Below are 18,457 nucleotides of genomic sequence, written 5' to 3' on the forward strand. Positions count from 1 at the left end.
ACCAAAATGCCAACTGAACAGTAGCGTCAAACTAAGTCACAAACTCACATAGTCACCTGCAACACAAACGGCCCGGCGAGATCAACGAGATGCATGGCGGCGACGTTCTCGGGAAGAACTCCGCCTCCCGAATGATTCATGTCAGAAAACAAGAACTGCTCGAAACAAAGCTTCGCCTTTCTTGCAACATCAAAGCTCGCAAACCCCGGAACAGAGTTCTCGAGGCCGCAAATGCACGAATCCAACCATTCTCTCCGCAGACTCAACCCAAGCCTCCGAAGAGACTCGCCGAGAGGACAACCCGAGCTCTCAGCGAAGCTAGTCCCGGAACTCGGCATCGAAGCTTCCTGGAACTGGAAGGAAGACAGATCGACGATCGGCGGCGGCAGCGGCGGCGGCGGAGGCGGAGGCGGGTTTTCGGAGGCATCAACGAAATCGTCATCGGAGATCTCGAGAGGAGCTGGTTCGTCGGGGTTAGGGTTTGGGTTTGGATCAGGGCAGGTTAGGGTTACGGTGTTGAGGGTTTCAGCGGAGGCTTGTACTTGAACAAGGATATCGTCGTCTTCGTCTTCAATATCTTCTGGTAGATGTTGTTGATGTGGGTGCTGTGGTTGTTGATCTTCTTCTTCGTCTTCTTCATCGGAAGAATATCTCAGCCGGAGGCGCCTTCTCATTTTCTTCTCCTTTTTTCAATTCAAAGCTTTGAGATTTTCCCTCCAGTTCTGTCAGTAGTTACAGTTGTTCCTTGCTCACAACCTGCTGTTTTTTTTTTTTTTTGGGTCCAGGCTGACACTAGGGCTCCGGCATGTCAGGTCGGCCCATGGGCTTTTCGGGCTTTGTTCATTCTATAATTCAATAAGACTCGATTTTTGCTCGTGTTGAACTCAAATTTGAGTCACGCGAGTAGTTTAGTGTTTGAATTTTGTAATAATATTCACAAACTCAGTTGCACTTAATCATCTTTTATAATTTTACTATTTTATATTTTATATATACATTTAATGTTACACTAGTCATCGGCAGACACTCTATGTGTGCTTTGCGACTTTCTATTATTTAAAATTTTAAAAAAATAATAAAAATTAAACAGCATAATAGCATTTTAGGATAGTTGTAGATAGTTATAGGATTTTTTAAAAATAATTATGAGTAATTATAGAAATAAACTTAACATAATTATAAGGGTGTTTTAAAAAATTATAAAAAAAATAATAAAAATTAAACAGCATAATAGCATTTTAGAATAGTTGTAGATAGTTATAGGATTCTTTAAAAATAATTATTAGTTATAGGAATAAACTTGACATAATTATAAGAGTGTTTTAAAAAAAGTTATGGGTAGTTAAAGGAGTATTTTGGAGTAATTATCGATAGTTGAAGGGATAAATGAGACATTTTTAAAATAAGACACCAAATAGGGGAATTATCTTTATAATAGTATAAATTTTATATTTATATATATATATATATATATATTATTTTAGTTCAATTTGAACTTTAAAAACATCTAACAAAGTTAGGTGAAGTTCAACAATTTTGAAATTGAGTTTGAGTCCAGGTTTAAGTTCAAAATTTTTTATTTCAATTTTTGTCAAATATATCATTGTGCTAAATTGGGTCAACTATACACATATATAGGAGGCACACTTGGTTTGATCATATTCCAATTTTCAAATTTTACAACCTAATATAAAAATTTTAAACTTTAATATTTGAACTATTCAAAATTAACTTGTTCAAATGTAACTTTGGTCTAACTTGTAATGCTTTATTATTAATTTGTGATGTAAAGGTATGCACCATCACAACCAACATGGGCAGTAGTAGGGGAGCGGTGCATGACTCATTTGTTCCACTTCGCTATTCACCAACTGCCACTTAGGCTTATGACAGTCATGGTCATGACGAGTAACACTTTTCACTTTCTTGAAAAATAAAACCTTTCTTAAAAAGTCTGACAATTTTGAAAGGCTACAACACAAGTTTAGAGGAATTTATTGAACAAGAAAACAACAATACACAGAGATAACTTTGCACTACATGCGATCCAATTCCGCAAAAATCTAAATCCATGATCTAAAATTTAAACTCTCAAACACAAGTTGAGTTTTAACACAAAAAATTCTTCAAGCTGAAATTCAAGATTCAAAAATTTGTCCTCCTTTATTCTCCTCATCAACAAAGATAACTAGTCTTCTAGAAAATTGAAGTTATTCTCCCTAGACTCAGGTTTATCAACTTGTCAGTTAAAAAGAGTCATAAATTTTATTCATTTTCTTCCTATGATTAATGAATTTTGAGCTAGTGCCCTATGAATTTTTCCCCCAACTCCTCCAAGAAATTTTTCATATATAAAACAGGTTGTAGTAGAGTTTTATAAATTACCATTGTGGCCAAAAAAAAATTTTTTTTTAAATCAATAGAGTCAAAAAATAAGAAAGATTCGGAACCCAAGTTCCAAGAACATAACTTCTCATCAAAAATAACTTACAAAAGATTTGGAACCCAAGTTCCATAAATATAGCTTTTCATCAAAAAGGTCCATTAAATGTGCAGAAAATGAAGCCTTACCCATTCCAAAAGGTGACTAACAACAAATGGTACATGCTCATTAAGATATGCAGTAAAGAACCACATTAGTCACGTGAATCGTAAAACGGACACATGGATACTCGGTACGTAATCCCAAAAAAAAAAAAAGAACCGTCTTGGATCATAATTCGCTAAACTGATCAAAGCAACAGCTACCCCTGAATTCAGGGATGGCCAGGCAACATGATGCGTACAATATAAAGCCAATTTTCCCTCTTCCTCCTTGCATTAGATGAAACAAAAATCCATTTCAAAATACAGAATCAGTCTTAAGATTTTACATTATGATCCCTCCATCTTGATATCCCAGCACTAAAGGTTCTTTGCAGGACATCAATTCGCTCTTCTATAATATACTCTTTCAGCTGCCCTATTCGGGCATACTCCTCCTCCATAACCACCTCTAGATCTTCAAAGTGCTTCATTTTAGATTGCAATTTCTTCAACTGTTTATGAATTCAGATGAAAAAAAAAAGTCAATACATTTCTAATATACTGGCAGGATGATATGTTCATGAAGCTCAACTTTCAGAGAGTAAAAAAAAAAACAGAGAAATAGCACTGATTAACCTGTGTTTCAATTATGTTACCAACTAAATTTCCCATCTCTTTGACTTCCTGATCTGCCAACAATTTGGCATGAGCGGCAGCTGTCCCCAGAGCTGTTGCAACTGCAGCTCTTATTCTCAAAGTAAGAGGTACGGCATTCTTCTCTGTAGATATCTCCCGAGTCTCTGAAGAATGAACTATGGTCATGACAGGTACAATGCACTGAACGGCAAAACAAAAGGGCATGCATGCCCAAACAAAAGGATACGCACTGAACAGCCAAACAAAAGGACACCAAGAAAATAACTGGATTACATCAGGACGGTGGATGTACATTATCAGAACTAAAGGATTTATTAGATGAATAGAGCAGAGTAAAATTCGGAAAGAATAACATTTTTTTTAGATGAAAAAAGGAATTAATTAAGAAGGAAAAACCACATAAGATGGACAACAAGGGGGACTCCCGCTAAAAGTATCTCCACCCCCCAAATCATTCATAAATCAGGCAACGAAACGCCCAGAACCAACCCAGGCCACTCTATCCTACAAGAAGTAAGATTGATTCTTGAAGAAAAAAAAAAAAAAAGGACTAACAGATTCAAGCATTACAATCTAATTTCTTACAATAATATTCAAGCATTTGATAAGAAACTTTCTATAGAAAAAGGGCAAAAGACATTCCACTAGGTCCAAGATCCATATCTATGAATTGAAAGGTCTGAATGACCAACTCTGCAATCAATTGTTAGAATCAATAGGTCTTCAAATCGCTCATTTGAAAAAATTGAAACCCTTCTTATTGGATGATCATGTTTTGATAAGAAGATGCGGACCTCCCTCGAAGTTTCAAAAATCCCATAGAGCTCTCCTGAGGTTAGACAAAACCATTCTGACCTAACCCACAAAACTCCCTTTGCATTTGATTTTTTGGACACTTACAGCTGCTCCTTGGCTTGTCTTTTTTTGCCAAAAACTCGAGCAGTCCAGGGGATTTCCAAAACTTCAAGGGAGGACTGCATCTTTTTGCCAAACCTCAAGGGAGGTCTATGTTTTTTGGGCTTAAGAAAAATACCTGATAGAGGGAGCATTTCTTTCATATCCGAATCTTCAACCTTAAGGACCCTGGGGAAGTGAGCTGCAAACCTTTAGTATCCAATGCAAGATAAAAGGAACACTTATGGGAGAATCAACAGGAGGAAAAAAGGGGAAAGAAATAAAACAACCAACCTTTCTGGCTCATCATTTGGAGATGGAGACCCTACTTCATTTGGAACATTAACCTCCTCATGATCAAATAATTCTTTTGCAAAAGGTATTTCCTCACAAAGTTCAGTAACAGCAGCGCCAGCTGCAGCAGTTGCAATATTTGGACCAAACATTCCAGAGATGCGAGCTACCTAATGACGACTACGTAAGTTTTCTATTTTGTATGATAAAAAATGAAATTTTGCAATTAAACACGAGGTCCTATCAATCAATGAGAAGTCATTTGTTTCCCTTCAAACTTACTTTTCCAGTCACACATGGCATAGCCTTCGCAAAATAAAAATACAACCATCACAAAATAAGGTTTGGTAGATTTAAATTTGTGGCAAGGATTCAAACCTGTTTCATCAGTGAATTATCCGTATCAGAAAGTGAAGCAACACGTTTTTTCTTTAAAGGAGGACTATGAGTCTCAGCTTCTCCATTCAACTTACACTCATTTGTTTGCTCATGACACAGATCCCCTGCTCCAGCAGTGTCTTGCGATTCAGATGAGTTTAAGGGAACTTGTTGGGTGCAGCTCATGTTGCCACTGATTCCCCCAGGTGCATTCTTTCCATGGAAAGAACCCAACATGAGATCTCCAAAAGGCATCTCAATGAGCCTTGAAATACACTCTAGTTTAGTCTTTGTTTGAACATTCTGGGCAACAAGCTGCCAATCATCTCCATGTTTCAAGACAGATTCCAAAAGAAGCAGGTTCTCTGCCTCGGTCCAAATGGTTCCAGAAGTACCAGTGTTTTCCATGCAATCATTAAACTTGAAATCATCAGCAGACATGTTCTCCCCATAATTTCCATTTTTGAAGCATTTAACACATATAATAGAACTCCCCTGCCAATGTGACAATAATATTTAATATTCCAATGCGTTAAATGACAGCCAGAAAACTTGCAGATTAGCATATGATCTTGCAAAGAATCGTATTAATTTAAATAAAAAGTAAATATCAAATCATCTTCACTGCTCAAAGGCACATGGCATATTTCAAATATTTAAATCCATGTCAAGGATTAACCAACTTGGAGGCAAGAAGGGAGGTGGAAGAGGAGTTTGACCCAGGCCCATCATATCTATGGATTCATATGCCAAGTTAATCAGCCACAATCAATGACCACCAAATAACAGTTGATCATGGAGATTGCACAAATACAACCACCAAAATGATAACAACTTTCATCACAACGATTTCCAGCCTTGCAAATATTTTTCTTCATAAAAGCTGGTTTCAAGACCATTCCTGTTAATTATAATTTATTAAATATTTTTTATTGCTCCAGCCAAGGCTCTTCTTGATTTTGGTCATAATAGCACCCTCCACGTCCATCAAATCATCACTCCATCCTCATGCATCTATTAGTTTCCATTGCACATGCCCAAACCATGTTAATCATTTTTCTTTTATATCTTCAATTGAAGCCACTCCAAACCTTTGGTGTATGCAATCATTTTTTCATTTTATCTTTTTTTTTTTTAAAGCTACTAATTCATTGTAACATCCTCATTCAGCCAAACTCATTAACAGAAAATGCTCAATTACCCAACACTCTAATCCACATAACGCTGCCAATTTTACAACTATTCTATAATATTTTCTTTTCAACCTTATGAGTATTCTATGATCACATGATGGGATAAATAATCTAAAGGTACTCTTGATTGCTAATGTGAACCATTTCATCATTTCTTCAACCAACATAGTTGGATTTACATTTCATATACTTAATCTCATTTGCACTATTTTTCGTAAGTACTTTATCTTGATGTGCTTAAAACGTTAGGATTCTAGAGTTCTCTCCATAAGTTCAATTAAGAATTGACCCCATACTCTAGCATCATCAACTAGTATTGCATCATTAGCAATTACCATACACCAGAAAAGAAGTGTAACATGATATTTCAAAGCCATTGCCTAAATTTTCCATAATAATCAAAATATAGTTAACTAAAGTAATCAAATTTTTTAAAAAAAAAAATGCAGATTACAGTCAGATTTCAAATTTAAGATCGACATATTATCTTCAAATCCACAATATCCTATGATTTTATAACAATTAATACGAGTAAGAATAGAGAAGAGCACTTAATAATGGACAAAATAAAATTCGAATGGATTTTTAACTAGGAGGGCACATAATTTATGTTGTAAAGTTATTCCAGGATAAAGTTTAACTACACAACAGGAACAATGTAGACACATACTCTTTGGAGCATGATAGTCATTTCCATTAAACAGATAGCAAAAGAGGTTTTATGTGAATCTTGAGGAAGATGCATCACAAGTAAAATAGTTGGTGGCAGCCCTACAGGATCAAGACGTCCAAAAAGCAGTAGAGGCAAAAAGAATACAGTTTAGGACATGGCAAAAATGCAATAGCATGAAAAACTTTTAAAAGCATCAAGAGGCAAGAAAAAATGCAAAAAAAAAGGTTGTTGGTAAAAGCTAATTATAGACATATAATATTTTATATACTAGACAGATACTAAAGAAAGGGAAATAAGCACATTAGAACTTGCTAGAGCTAGAGAGTAAAAACAGAGACTTATGCAATATTGAATGCATAAAAAATGAGGATAATAATGTTTTAATTAAAGATGAAAATATAGAAGTAAGATGGCAAGCTTATTTTAATAAACCATTCAATGGAAGCCAAGTATACGGGCTAAACTTAGAATTGACAATTAAGAACGAGTTAAAATTGTAAGATTTTTCTGCAAAATAAAGTCAATGAAGTTAAGTATGCACTAAAGAAGATGAAAAGAGGAAATATTATATGACCCGATGACATCCCAATTGAAGTTTGGAAACGCCTTGGGGATAATTATATGGTTAACTAACTATAACAAATTATAAGAACTAAGAAATGCACTTTAATACCTTTATACAAAAAGAGATATATTCAAAATTGTAATAACTATATCAAAGATATGAGTGGTACAATGGAACTTTGGGAAAGGGTAACTAGCACTAAGTTTAGAAATGAGGGTTTTCAGAAAATCATGTTGGGTTTTTATGCCCAAGAGAACAACTACAAAGCTATATATAATATTATATATATTAAAAAGATAAGTAGAAAATCGATGAAACTAGAAGTAGAGCAGAATATAAGTTAGAATTAGAGAGAGAAGTTTTCAAATCTATAGATTTTAAGATAAGTAAAAATAAGATAAAATACACAAAATATAATTTTAGTCATTCTAAAAACAATAGTGAAAAAAGATTAAACTTGATGGTCGATAAATTACTAGCACTAGCATATTTTGATATATTGAGTCTATTCTGCAAGTTGAAGGAGAAATTGAAGATGTAATACATTGAGTAAACGTAGGCATGGACAAGTACTTCAAGCATGTTGTGTGATCCTAAAACATCTCTAAACTTAGAAGGAAAGTTCTATACGATGGCTATATGGATCAAAATGTTAAGCAATTAAAAAACAACGTATCTAAAAAGTAAAAATTGCTAAAACGATAACACTTGAATGAATAGTATAAGGGTTTTTTTTTATAATTTACTTCAATTGATTTATTATTTTATAAATGATAATAGCGCATAATAATACGATATTATCAGAGTACTAATGTTCAACCACTGGCAAAAATAGTGAAAGCAATTAGGTCCCAAAAATAGTATTCCCATGAGAAGGGGGTTCCTATGAAACTTACCCATACTTAAGTATGGTATGGAATTCCCATGTTTTATTGGAATCCTTTATTTCCTTGAGATTATAGCCACTTCAGTTTCTGGCCCCAAAACAAACGGGAGAACGGATGCTTGGGAATACCAAAAGATGCCGCGAACCAAATGCCCCCTAAAAGATAAATTAAGAAATGAACATATTCATTGTAAGTTACACCTAGAAGACAAGATAAAGAAAAGATGGTTACAATGGTTTGGGCACTTGCAACACATGTTGCATAGCGCAACAGTGAGGAGTGAAGTAATTAATATCAGTGGCAATAGGAGGAGGAGCAGACCTAAAATAACTTGGACTAGGATAGTGAGTATTGACAACCCTCCAATTTTTAGAAGACATAACCTTATATCATGTTGAATAGTAGCTAAGGATTCACAAATCCACTCCAACCTAGTGCGACTAAGGGCCTGGTTGCTGTTGTTGTTGTCATCACCGTAACATATTATAGCAAGCTCTTCTCCTCTTTTGTCCTACTCAAATTGCCAGCCCAGAATTGCCCTCTGTTCCTGCTAATTGTTGGGTCAGAAGTCAGAACCCCACGGACCTCACCATGGGCAGAAAGCTGGCACAAATGTGTGAACCTATGAGAAAACCATGTTCCCCAACTTTTGTCAACTTATGAGAAAACCACCTTCCCCACCAGCTGATATATCTCTTTGCACACTGCAGGATAAAATCAGAGTCCTCACTAACAACCAATAGCTTATTTCACTTGCCATGTTACTACTATTTGAGGAGAGACAAAAACAAGTACAGGTTTTACCCATCTTAACCTACTATAAACTCGTCACAAATTCAAAACAGTGGGTAAATTTACCCCATACACCATTGCCTATATACATTGGTCCATTTAAGCTCCACACAAAAACAATAATGAGTGAGTGAAGGAGGGTGCAGAGATAGAACCTAAGGCAATGCTGTGAAACACCCAAGCAGTCATAGCATGGCTTAGAAAGAACTTCAAAATTGCAATAAGGTGACATCAAGAGACAGCAATCTGAACAGTGTAAGGATAATGGGGAAACTTAAAGAAATTTATAATAAAACAAATAGAAACCATTAGGAAAACAAATGACGGGCATATTCAGTATTCACCGTTTGGATGCTTAGAACTACATAGAAAAGGAGAGTGAGCTGCGTCGAGATCAAGCCAACAAAATATAACATGCAAAACATATTTTTTGCACATTGCTATTTGCAAGCTCCAAGACATGAGTGAAATAAATCTAAGGGAGAGGAGCAAGCGCATCAAAAAGGAGAGATAATAATATGGCAATCACCCAAAATATTTTATTTTCTCCTCTTTCCTCAGTTCTCCAAGAATCAAGAAATGGCCAATTTAGAGGAATTCAAGAAACATTTGTCACCAAGTAAGAGCAAAATCCACTTATTCTGCTTTGGGAATGTGAATATGATCTGTAAATTCAAAAAAAAAAAAAATCCAATTTCAGACAAATTTTAATACAAAATTGTACTTAGTTTTATTCAAATTTAAACCACTTATACTTGCCGTATGGAACACAATGTCACATAGCGTTTAAGAATAGGAATTTAGGGCTGTATATTTGAAATTATGTGAACTTCAACAAATTTTAATACAAAACTGCACGACATGTTATTCAAATAAAGCAATTTGAAATTCACTGTTCTAAGTTCATGTTTCCAAACGCAACCTTAATGAAATAATTGAACACTCTGAATATTTTCCACAGATGGAGAAATCAAACATACCTCCGTACACTCATAGTGTCCAGATTGACACCCTTCTCCGCAATTTGCACACACCAATCCCTTCTTCTGCTTCACCAACTCACCAAAAACATCCGAATAGGAAGCCAAAGGTGGTAGCTTGAACCCAAATCCGGTTCCACCCTCGTCCCCACCTGAATTCGGCACCGGAAGCGGTTTCAACGAATTCGGGTTCGCCACGACCCGGACCCCATGCGGAGCCCCATCCTCAGCCCTAACCTTGCACCTCTCCTCACCCTCCTCGCTCTCACTCGCCGGACGACCACTGGACGGAGCAGCAGCGAAATTGATCAAACCCCATTTCTCCAAGAACTCGAAAACCTTATGGAGCAAGCTGACGTCGCCCACCAAAGACTTGCGAACCTCCGTGAAGGTGAGCCGCCGAGATGGGTCCTCCCTGTACTTGGTGATAATGAAGTCCCTGTACTCCTTGTACACCCTCGGTGTTCTCGATATTGAGCTTCCATCAAAGAACTCTCTGAAATAAATCCTCTCTGTTTCGTGAATTTCGTCCCACGAAAACCAACCTGAAAACGAGAAACAAGCTCAGAGAGAGAGAGAGAGAGAGAGAGAGAGAGAGAGAGACCTATGCTATTGGGGCTTTCAGCACATAGAGAGAGAGAGAGAGAGAGAGAGAGAGAGAGAGAGGCACTGGAGAACGTAGGAATGGTGTAGAGGTCGAGCTCTGGTTCGTCGTCGGCGGAAACGGGTCGAATAGTCGGGTCCTGTGAGATGGTGCTGATCTCCATATCGGATCTGGTGAGCTGGGTGAGCTCCGTTCCCCTGTTTCTACTCTCTACTTTCACGCCTAGGTGCTCGTGCTACGCTGCGTTTTGGGTGATTTTTTTTTTTTTTTGGTCATACTTGACAATATTAACTTTATTATTATTCAAAATTTATTTTTATTTTATTTTATTTTAAATATTTTTAAAATTGTTATTTTAAATAATTAATAAATTCGTAGATTAACAAATTTTAAGATAACTGCATAATGTAAAATTTAAAGTATGATTTGTATTAACACAAAGAATTCAAAAATGTGCGAAAATATTAAATATATCATATGCATACATCAAATTGAATATGATTACACTATGTATTTATTTTAATTAAATTAGGTAACTCTTTTACACATATTATAATCATATCATACACTCGTATATTTAATAATTTCTTTTGTGTAATGTTTTAGTTCTAAACAAGGCCTACAAAGGTCAGCATCTATTCTTCATTATCATCAAATGTAAAACCACCTGTTGTTGTGCATTTTTGAAAATGATGTTTAAGACAACCTCCCAATGAAAAACGACATAAAATAACTTCTGAATGCATCCGATCAAGGGAATAACTTCATAAAATTAAGCTTGTTGCGGAGTCTCCTGATGACATGGGCCCGTGTCATCAAGCATTTTCCTGGTTGGTTTTGATGTTAGATTGTGTCCAGTGTCACAGCCAGTGAAAAAAAAAAAAAAATCATGAGGTCTCCAAGAAATTATTACACTCTTTTTACCCATCCTAATGCTATCTTTGCCCAAGCACACTTAATTATAGAGTTTTGATGCAATCCGATACATTCATGCTGGTATGATCGCACCCTCTCTAGGAAATTGACCATAACCTACTTTTTAATACTATGCAAGGAAAGTATAAACACACAGTCGTGCTCACTCTTAAACCACAAACTGGTAAAACTTTACGGAAGCATAATATAGGAAACTGACCATAAAATTAACCAAAAAAGATTAGAGTTTAATGGGTGAAAGAAAAAGGAGCTTATATTAAAAAACCCTGTACCTTTAACTGATAAACATTGAATGGCTAAATACAAGCATCCCACATGATCTTAAAATGCAACTACATGGCTACCTAGATACAAATGAAGCCTCAAAACAAGGAGATGCACAATAGAATTGTTAAAACTTGATATGTATTGTTGACCCACAACCTAATAGCTTAAGCTTTTAGGTAAAGTAATAATCTAACATGGTATCAGAGTTAGTTACCAGGAGGTCTTGAGTTCTAGATAGCAAGAAGCTAACCCCATCGTATACAACTTCCGTGCATGAATTTTAAAATGGGGCTGAACTCACTCTGCGAAGCTGATACTTTGGTTCTACAGGCGGTGGTGCACTGGTTAACATCTTCTCCAGCTCCAAATTGAAATTGAATATGATTACACTATGTATTTATTTTAATTAAATTAGGTAACTCTTTTACACATATTATAATCATATCATACACTTGTGTACCTATTAATTTCTTAAAAAATTAGGCAACATTACCTCCATATCATAACACCTTTAAGTATTTGTACTAGACATTATTATTGTTTTCATCAAATGTTGCAAAACTCAATCAAACCCGACTTCTCAAATTATTCAAATAACTACAATAACAACAAAACCAAACCTTAGTTCCACTAAGTGGGGTCGGCTATATGAATCTTTTTCCGCCAATTTATGCGATCAATGACCATTTCTTTTGATAGATATTCGGTAAGGATTCATATCTTAGTAATTTGAAAAATTTTACGCTGATTTTCAGCTACCTAACGCAACCCTCCTCCTTAATCCGGGTTTGGGACCGACTATGTGTGAAAAAATTAGGACATTAAGTGCATCACAGACAGAGTTATTATTCAAATAACTCAAATTGGAAACAAAGTTGAACTACGTTATGAATTTTTAGCTCAAATAATTACTTGGAGGCTTTCTTATATAAAAGGTCTATTATGAGTATAACTTTTTTGAGATATTAGAACTACATTATGCATGGACAATAAACGAGAGCCCATTTCGCATCTTCTACCACTTTTTATCCTCCTCTAAACATCAAATACACGGCTTTCAACGTCAAGGTCCCTTGAACTTGTGGCTCATCAAGAACTTGCAAGCCGTTTAATCTTTCAATACATATGTAGGCAATAGATGCAATTTTTTATTTGACTTTTTTTCCCATATTATATCAAAAAAGTTATACTTTTGTTAACTTATAGTCAAAATGATTTTAGATGTTTACTTTTTTTTCTTTTTTTTTTACTAAAAAATGGCAGCACCTCCATTTATTTATTAATAAACCTTCACTTTTAGCGGAAGAATACCGTGGTTACAAGATAAAACAGAAAGGAGAGTATAGAAAAACTCTCCCAAAAAACCAACACCAATAACCAACACAATTAGGATAACAAAACTAAACATACCTAACAAAAAAGATAAAAACATAAACACAATCAAAATCAAATCAAAATACATCAAACGAAACTCTAGAATTGAACTAACGACGAATGAAAACGAAACCCCACCTATCCATCCGAAGAATATCTTTCAGATAATGTGGTAAAAGGTGTTGTTTTTCGTAAATTACATTATTTCCCATTGTTTACTTAGAGGCTTTCTTATATAAAAGGGGCATTAACAAAGTGATTTTAAATGATTTAAGTCACTCAAATGTCAATGCACCTTCTACATAAAAGGGGCATTTACAAAATGTAAATAATAAAATAAAGTTAAAAAAATCAAAATATTCTGACCTACCTTCCACTGGAATATATATTACACAATTGCATGATTGAATTTTCAAGTTATTTAATTATTAAATATTTTTAGCATTTGGCTAGAGAATGGTGTTATGTGTGTGTGTGTACTTGATAATAGGCCAATTGTCATGTCCCTTTCGATGAGCAAAGCACAAATCAAAGTAATTTTCAATTCTACTTATCATAATCTAATTTAACTTTGTGAAACCTAATCTGCAAATCAAACGCACCATGAAAGCACTCCCCCACCTGTTTATAACATGTATAATGCTCATATTAATGTGAAACAAAAAGAAGTGAAATGATGTTGAAAAAGTTTTGAAGTCAAAAATATGATAGAAGTTTTAGACTTTTGATTTTTTTTTTCTAAAATCCTTTTGAGCCATCCTTTTAGGTTTACTCAAGACTAAAATAACTTTATCTTATGTTTGGATAGCCTTTGGATTTATATTTGTATTGCATTTGAATAAGATATAATACAAAGTTCTATTGAAATTTTATCTAAATCCAAATCCAATATCTAAAATTCATACTTTAAAATACAACATTAAAGTCAAAATTTCAAACATATGCTCGATCCAATAATTTAATAATTATCAAAATTATATGGACTAGTTAGTCAATCTTTTATGACATGTTGATTTCAAAGACAGAGAATGTACTCCTCATCATGAAAAAAATATATTGCTAAATAAAAAGTTGAATAACCTTTGAGACGTTCTCCGATCACAACCACCTGAAAAGAAAGAAAATATGAACAGCTTAGAGGACCCGAGGTGTACTCCGGGGGATAAATTCGATCCCTAAGTAAGGGATTTGTTTGAGAAGTTTTATACAACAGTATATGATAGGTTGGAATTGTAATGACCCAAAAAATAATATGCATGGAAGTGTAAATAATAATAATAATTAATATATTAATTAATTAATTAAATAATATAATATTATATTTTATATATATATATATATATAAAAGTTACTAAAGGATCAAGTACCATGATCCTTCATGAAATAAACGTTACTTTTTCCCCCTCTAAGCTCTCATCTCTCTCCGTTTTCTCTCTCTTCACTCTCTCTTTCTCTCTCTTAATTTTTCATGCATTTTTCGGCTAAAATTGAAAAATGAACATCATTCCCGAGTCCCAACTCTGCTCTCCAAGGATTTAACTAGAGAGATTTCATCATCCGTGTAATGCCCAAAAAATAATTATTATAGGAGGATGTAGGGATTTAAAAAATTTTAAATTAATTTAATTAATGTTATATTAAATTAATTAAACAAACAAAATGAATAGTATTCAAATGAAAAAAAACTAAAACTAATTGGAATAAATATATATATATATATATATATATATTTATATAACAAAAAGGTATATTAGGAAGCTTGAAGTTTCATGAGATTTCAATTGAAATCTCAGTTATGCGAATAGAGCCTCCCTGAATCTTGTCTCTCTCACTTCTCATTCTCTTTTCCTCTCTCCTTATTTTATCGACGAATATTCGACCAATCAAAAATCATAAAATATCACTGGACTCCATTCTCCGCCACCAACATTTATACCGAAGCGGATTTATCGTAGGAGCGACGTAGGTATATCCCTTGGGATAAGGTAAATTCTCACTTTTACCTCATTTTTTCTTAAATCATAAGTCAAATGGACGATCAAATACCACTATGAGAATCTAAGGATGATTCTCTACAAGTTTAGTAGAGTGGATTTCTCGTGGGGTCATCGTAGGCATAACCCCAAAATTTAGAGAAGGAGGTTATTTAGAGATTAATTTTTATTTAATTATTGTAGATTTGAAAATGTTAAAATATTTGGCATTTTGAGATTAAATTAGGGTTATTGAATTCAAAGTTTGAGTGAGTACCGCGGGTATGATTTCGGGATCCCTGTAGGCGTAGTTCAGAAAACCAGATAAGGGAAATAAATTATAGCAGTTATTTTAAAGAATACTGAATGAATTATTTTGTGAAAATGGAATATGATGAGTTACCTGAAAAATTAGTATATTGTGAGTATTAGACAAAAGTTGTGTGGCATATGACGTGTATTGAAAATGTGAAATATAGTGATAGGTAATTTTTTAGAAAATAATGAAATAAAAATTATTGATATGTTAGTAGAAAATTGTAAGAACCCAACCTGAGAATTTTGGATTAAATAAATGAAAAAAGGGGAAGGAATTTAAAAAGGTGGAAATAGCAGGGCTCGTCAACGAGGCTCCTTCTCTCGTTGACGAAGTCCCTTCTATAGCTTGACAACAAAATTCAGAGGTTCGTCGACAAGTGAATACTGAGAGATTTTGGGAATTTTGAAATCTCAGGCTCGTTGACGACGAACACCCTTTTTCTGCTCGCCGATGAGCGCTCCACTGTGTCGACGAGGCTGGCCAGTTCAAAGGTCTATAAGTTGAACTTTCAATTGCTTAAAGGTTAAGAACTATAAAAATTTTCTCTCCCTCTCTCTCTCTAACTCGAACCACTATCTCTCTCTAAGATTTTGGGTCGTCTGTTACCCAAATCAACAATCCGACGTTACCATGTGGATCAGGAGGAGAATCTCTACGTTTATAGCGGATTGGATCTTCGTTTCGAGGATTTTCGGGTTTTGTTCCAAAATCGAGGTAAGGGTTTGATTTCGTTTTCGATTCGATATATATTTGTAGTGGTTGAGATTATATTGAAGTATTGTTCTTCGATTTTTAGGTTTTTGGATTGATTAAGTTCGTGTTTCGGTTTTCAGGATAAGGTAAGAGGTTTCTTTTTATATTAGTTATTTGCGAAATCTAAATCGGTAAAACTATGGTGTAACGACCCGCCAAAATTCTATATATTTATATATTAAGTTAAACTACGCTGACAACTCCTGATGGAATAAAACACCAACCTAAGCAGCAAGAAGCTGAAGTCAAGTATCCACAACCATATAGATATACAAAACAATACCAGAGTGCTAAATACTCCCAAAATATAAATACATAATTGAACTAGTGCTACACACACAAAAAATACCCTTTTTTCCCAAAAATGCTTACTCCCATGGCAGGGTAGCACTGAAGCCCTCTACCTGCGAGCCTGATCTGCTCACCTAACTGGATCCCCTGAAAAATATCAATTTAATGGGATGAGACGACGCTCAGTAAGACAAAATATGATTTTGCTAGTATGTGGTAGGTGAGCTACATACTTGTAAAATATGACTTAGAGAAATACCATAAGTAACAAAACTGAGTAAAACTTGTATACCTGCTACAATATAAACCATACCTATGTTGCTTAACATAAACTGAATTTTCTGAATATTTTATTCATAATACTGCTAATATCTATAGGTAGGACTATGTTCCATAAAGATGATCATACGTATATATAATAATTGAGAAAATTCCCTAGATGGATAATTGAAGTCATGAATTAACCCCTCATGATAGGGTTGTGCGGCCCGATGGTGGGACCTAACCTGGCTAGCCGACCAGTGTAAGTCAACTGAACTCCGACAGTCAGATCGGCCCCCTCAACCCATATCTGATGGGGAGCCTGTCCACAACATAGGCACGATCGACTTCTGAATACCACCTATTATCTGAATAGGGGTTGCACTTTGAACTGAATATAACTATGGTACTAATATGGTCCATCAGGGTCTGATACTATATACATAACTGATATTTCTAAAATATTATTTTTACCATGATTTTGCAATAGCTGAAATAACCATAACATTATATATTATGAGCTTAATAAACTATAATAACTGGATATCTAAAATGTCTGCATAACTAAATAACTGAATTTCTTGACTAATTGTATAAACTGAACGTTATGGTTTCGTAATAGATACATCTTAATATTTTGAAAATTCTGTACGTATACTGAAAATTATGGAAACTATGTACTAGGCTAATAATAAACTCATGCCACACAATTAAATATTAATATTATCAGGCTATTAAACTGTATAAATAATATGAATAATAATTTGTTGAAAAACATATAATTTATACTGAATCAAAGCAAGTTTGCCTAACATAGCATATTTTCCTTACCGGATTCCTGCTAAAATTCCCTACTGTGATGAGTCCTACACCCGCTGGGCTCCCCACTCAACACCTTGAAAATCAAATATCTCAGAATAAAATATCATTATTTCCTTGTGTACTACATTTCCTACAACTACTGGAAAGCCAAATTTCAACAAAAATGTCTTACCCTGAATTTGGGATGAAATTCAACTTTGTCCCAGCGACGATCCACTCTGGTAGACTTAAGGAGAACTTCCCCAGGAGCGTTGTGGTGGCCTCAGATCGTCGATGTGGCGGTCGACGAGGCCGAGATAGAGGAGAGAGAGAGAGAGAGAAGGAGTCGTAGGGGAGAAGAAAGAGAGATTCCGGGTGAAATTTCTGCGTAAAAATTGAGTCAAACACTATATATACTGCGGTCTTCGTTGACGAGCCACGTCATCTCATCAACGAGGTCACAAAGAAGGTTCGTCGACGAACACCAACTCCTCGTCGACGAATTTCAGAATTTAGAAAACAATCGCTTAGTATCTTCTCGTCGACGAAACATACCCTCATCGATGAGACCCTGTGTTATCCTCGTCGATGAAACATACCCTCGTTGACGAGACCCTATGTTATTCTCGTCGACAAATCCTCTGTATTCGTCGACGAGTCCTTGATTAAATTCTTGGGTTATTACACCCAAAGTGCAACGTCTCTGTCTCCTTCTGTTTCCATTTCCTTCCCTCTTTATTATTTACTACCATTATTCTTCGAGTCACTACATATGGTTTACGATTATACGGATGTTTTGGTTACTTATTTGGGAAAATCTATCAGGTGAAATGACAGAATTTTGGGGTTACAGTTTTTGGAAAATTGGGGGTTTCGGGTATCATCCCCGTTTTAGTTGGAAAATTATATATATGACTAAATTGTGATATAGAGATGACTGTACTTTTGATTACGTTAAATCGTACTTTTTTTGGAATATCTGATATGAGATTATTTGTTTACCCAAATAAGTGTGGAATAAACTGTTGTATTAAATGAT

General features: G+C 34.9%; 2 protein-coding genes across 3 annotated transcripts in view; both read right to left on the bottom strand.

The window, feature by feature from the left end:
* LOC131160707 (recQ-mediated genome instability protein 1) overlaps window positions 1-762 on the bottom strand; it is a 33,331-nt gene extending 32,569 nt beyond the window's left edge. The window contains exon 1 of the mRNA XM_058116567.1: window positions 57-762. Coding sequence (XP_057972550.1) covers window positions 57-674 — 618 coding nt within the window. The 5' untranslated portion in view covers window positions 675-762. The remainder of the gene's footprint in view (window positions 1-56) is intronic.
* Window positions 763-2,584: 1,822 nt separating this feature from the next.
* On the bottom strand, window positions 2,585-10,675 carry LOC131160708 (SWI/SNF complex subunit SWI3A). 2 transcript variants are annotated; one of them, XM_058116570.1, is made up of 7 exons: window positions 10,510-10,675; window positions 9,840-10,384; window positions 4,750-5,244; window positions 4,372-4,541; window positions 4,217-4,266; window positions 3,183-3,326; window positions 2,585-3,038 (listed from the first exon to the last, which is right to left on the bottom strand). In XM_058116570.1, the coding sequence occupies exons 1-7, from the start codon at window positions 10,604-10,606 to the stop codon at window positions 3,019-3,021; spliced, it is 1,521 nt and encodes a 506-aa protein (XP_057972553.1). In that variant the 5' UTR covers window positions 10,607-10,675; the 3' UTR covers window positions 2,585-3,018. The 2 variants fall into 2 exon arrangements, with proteins under 2 accessions (XP_057972553.1, XP_057972551.1); XM_058116568.1 differs by having other exon boundaries at window positions 3,163-3,326.
* Window positions 10,676-18,457: the final 7,782 nt, after the last annotated feature.

The sequence above is a fragment of the Malania oleifera genome, chromosome 7, assembly GCF_029873635.1.
Source record: "Malania oleifera isolate guangnan ecotype guangnan chromosome 7, ASM2987363v1, whole genome shotgun sequence".
NCBI lineage: Eukaryota > Viridiplantae > Streptophyta > Magnoliopsida > Santalales > Ximeniaceae > Malania > Malania oleifera.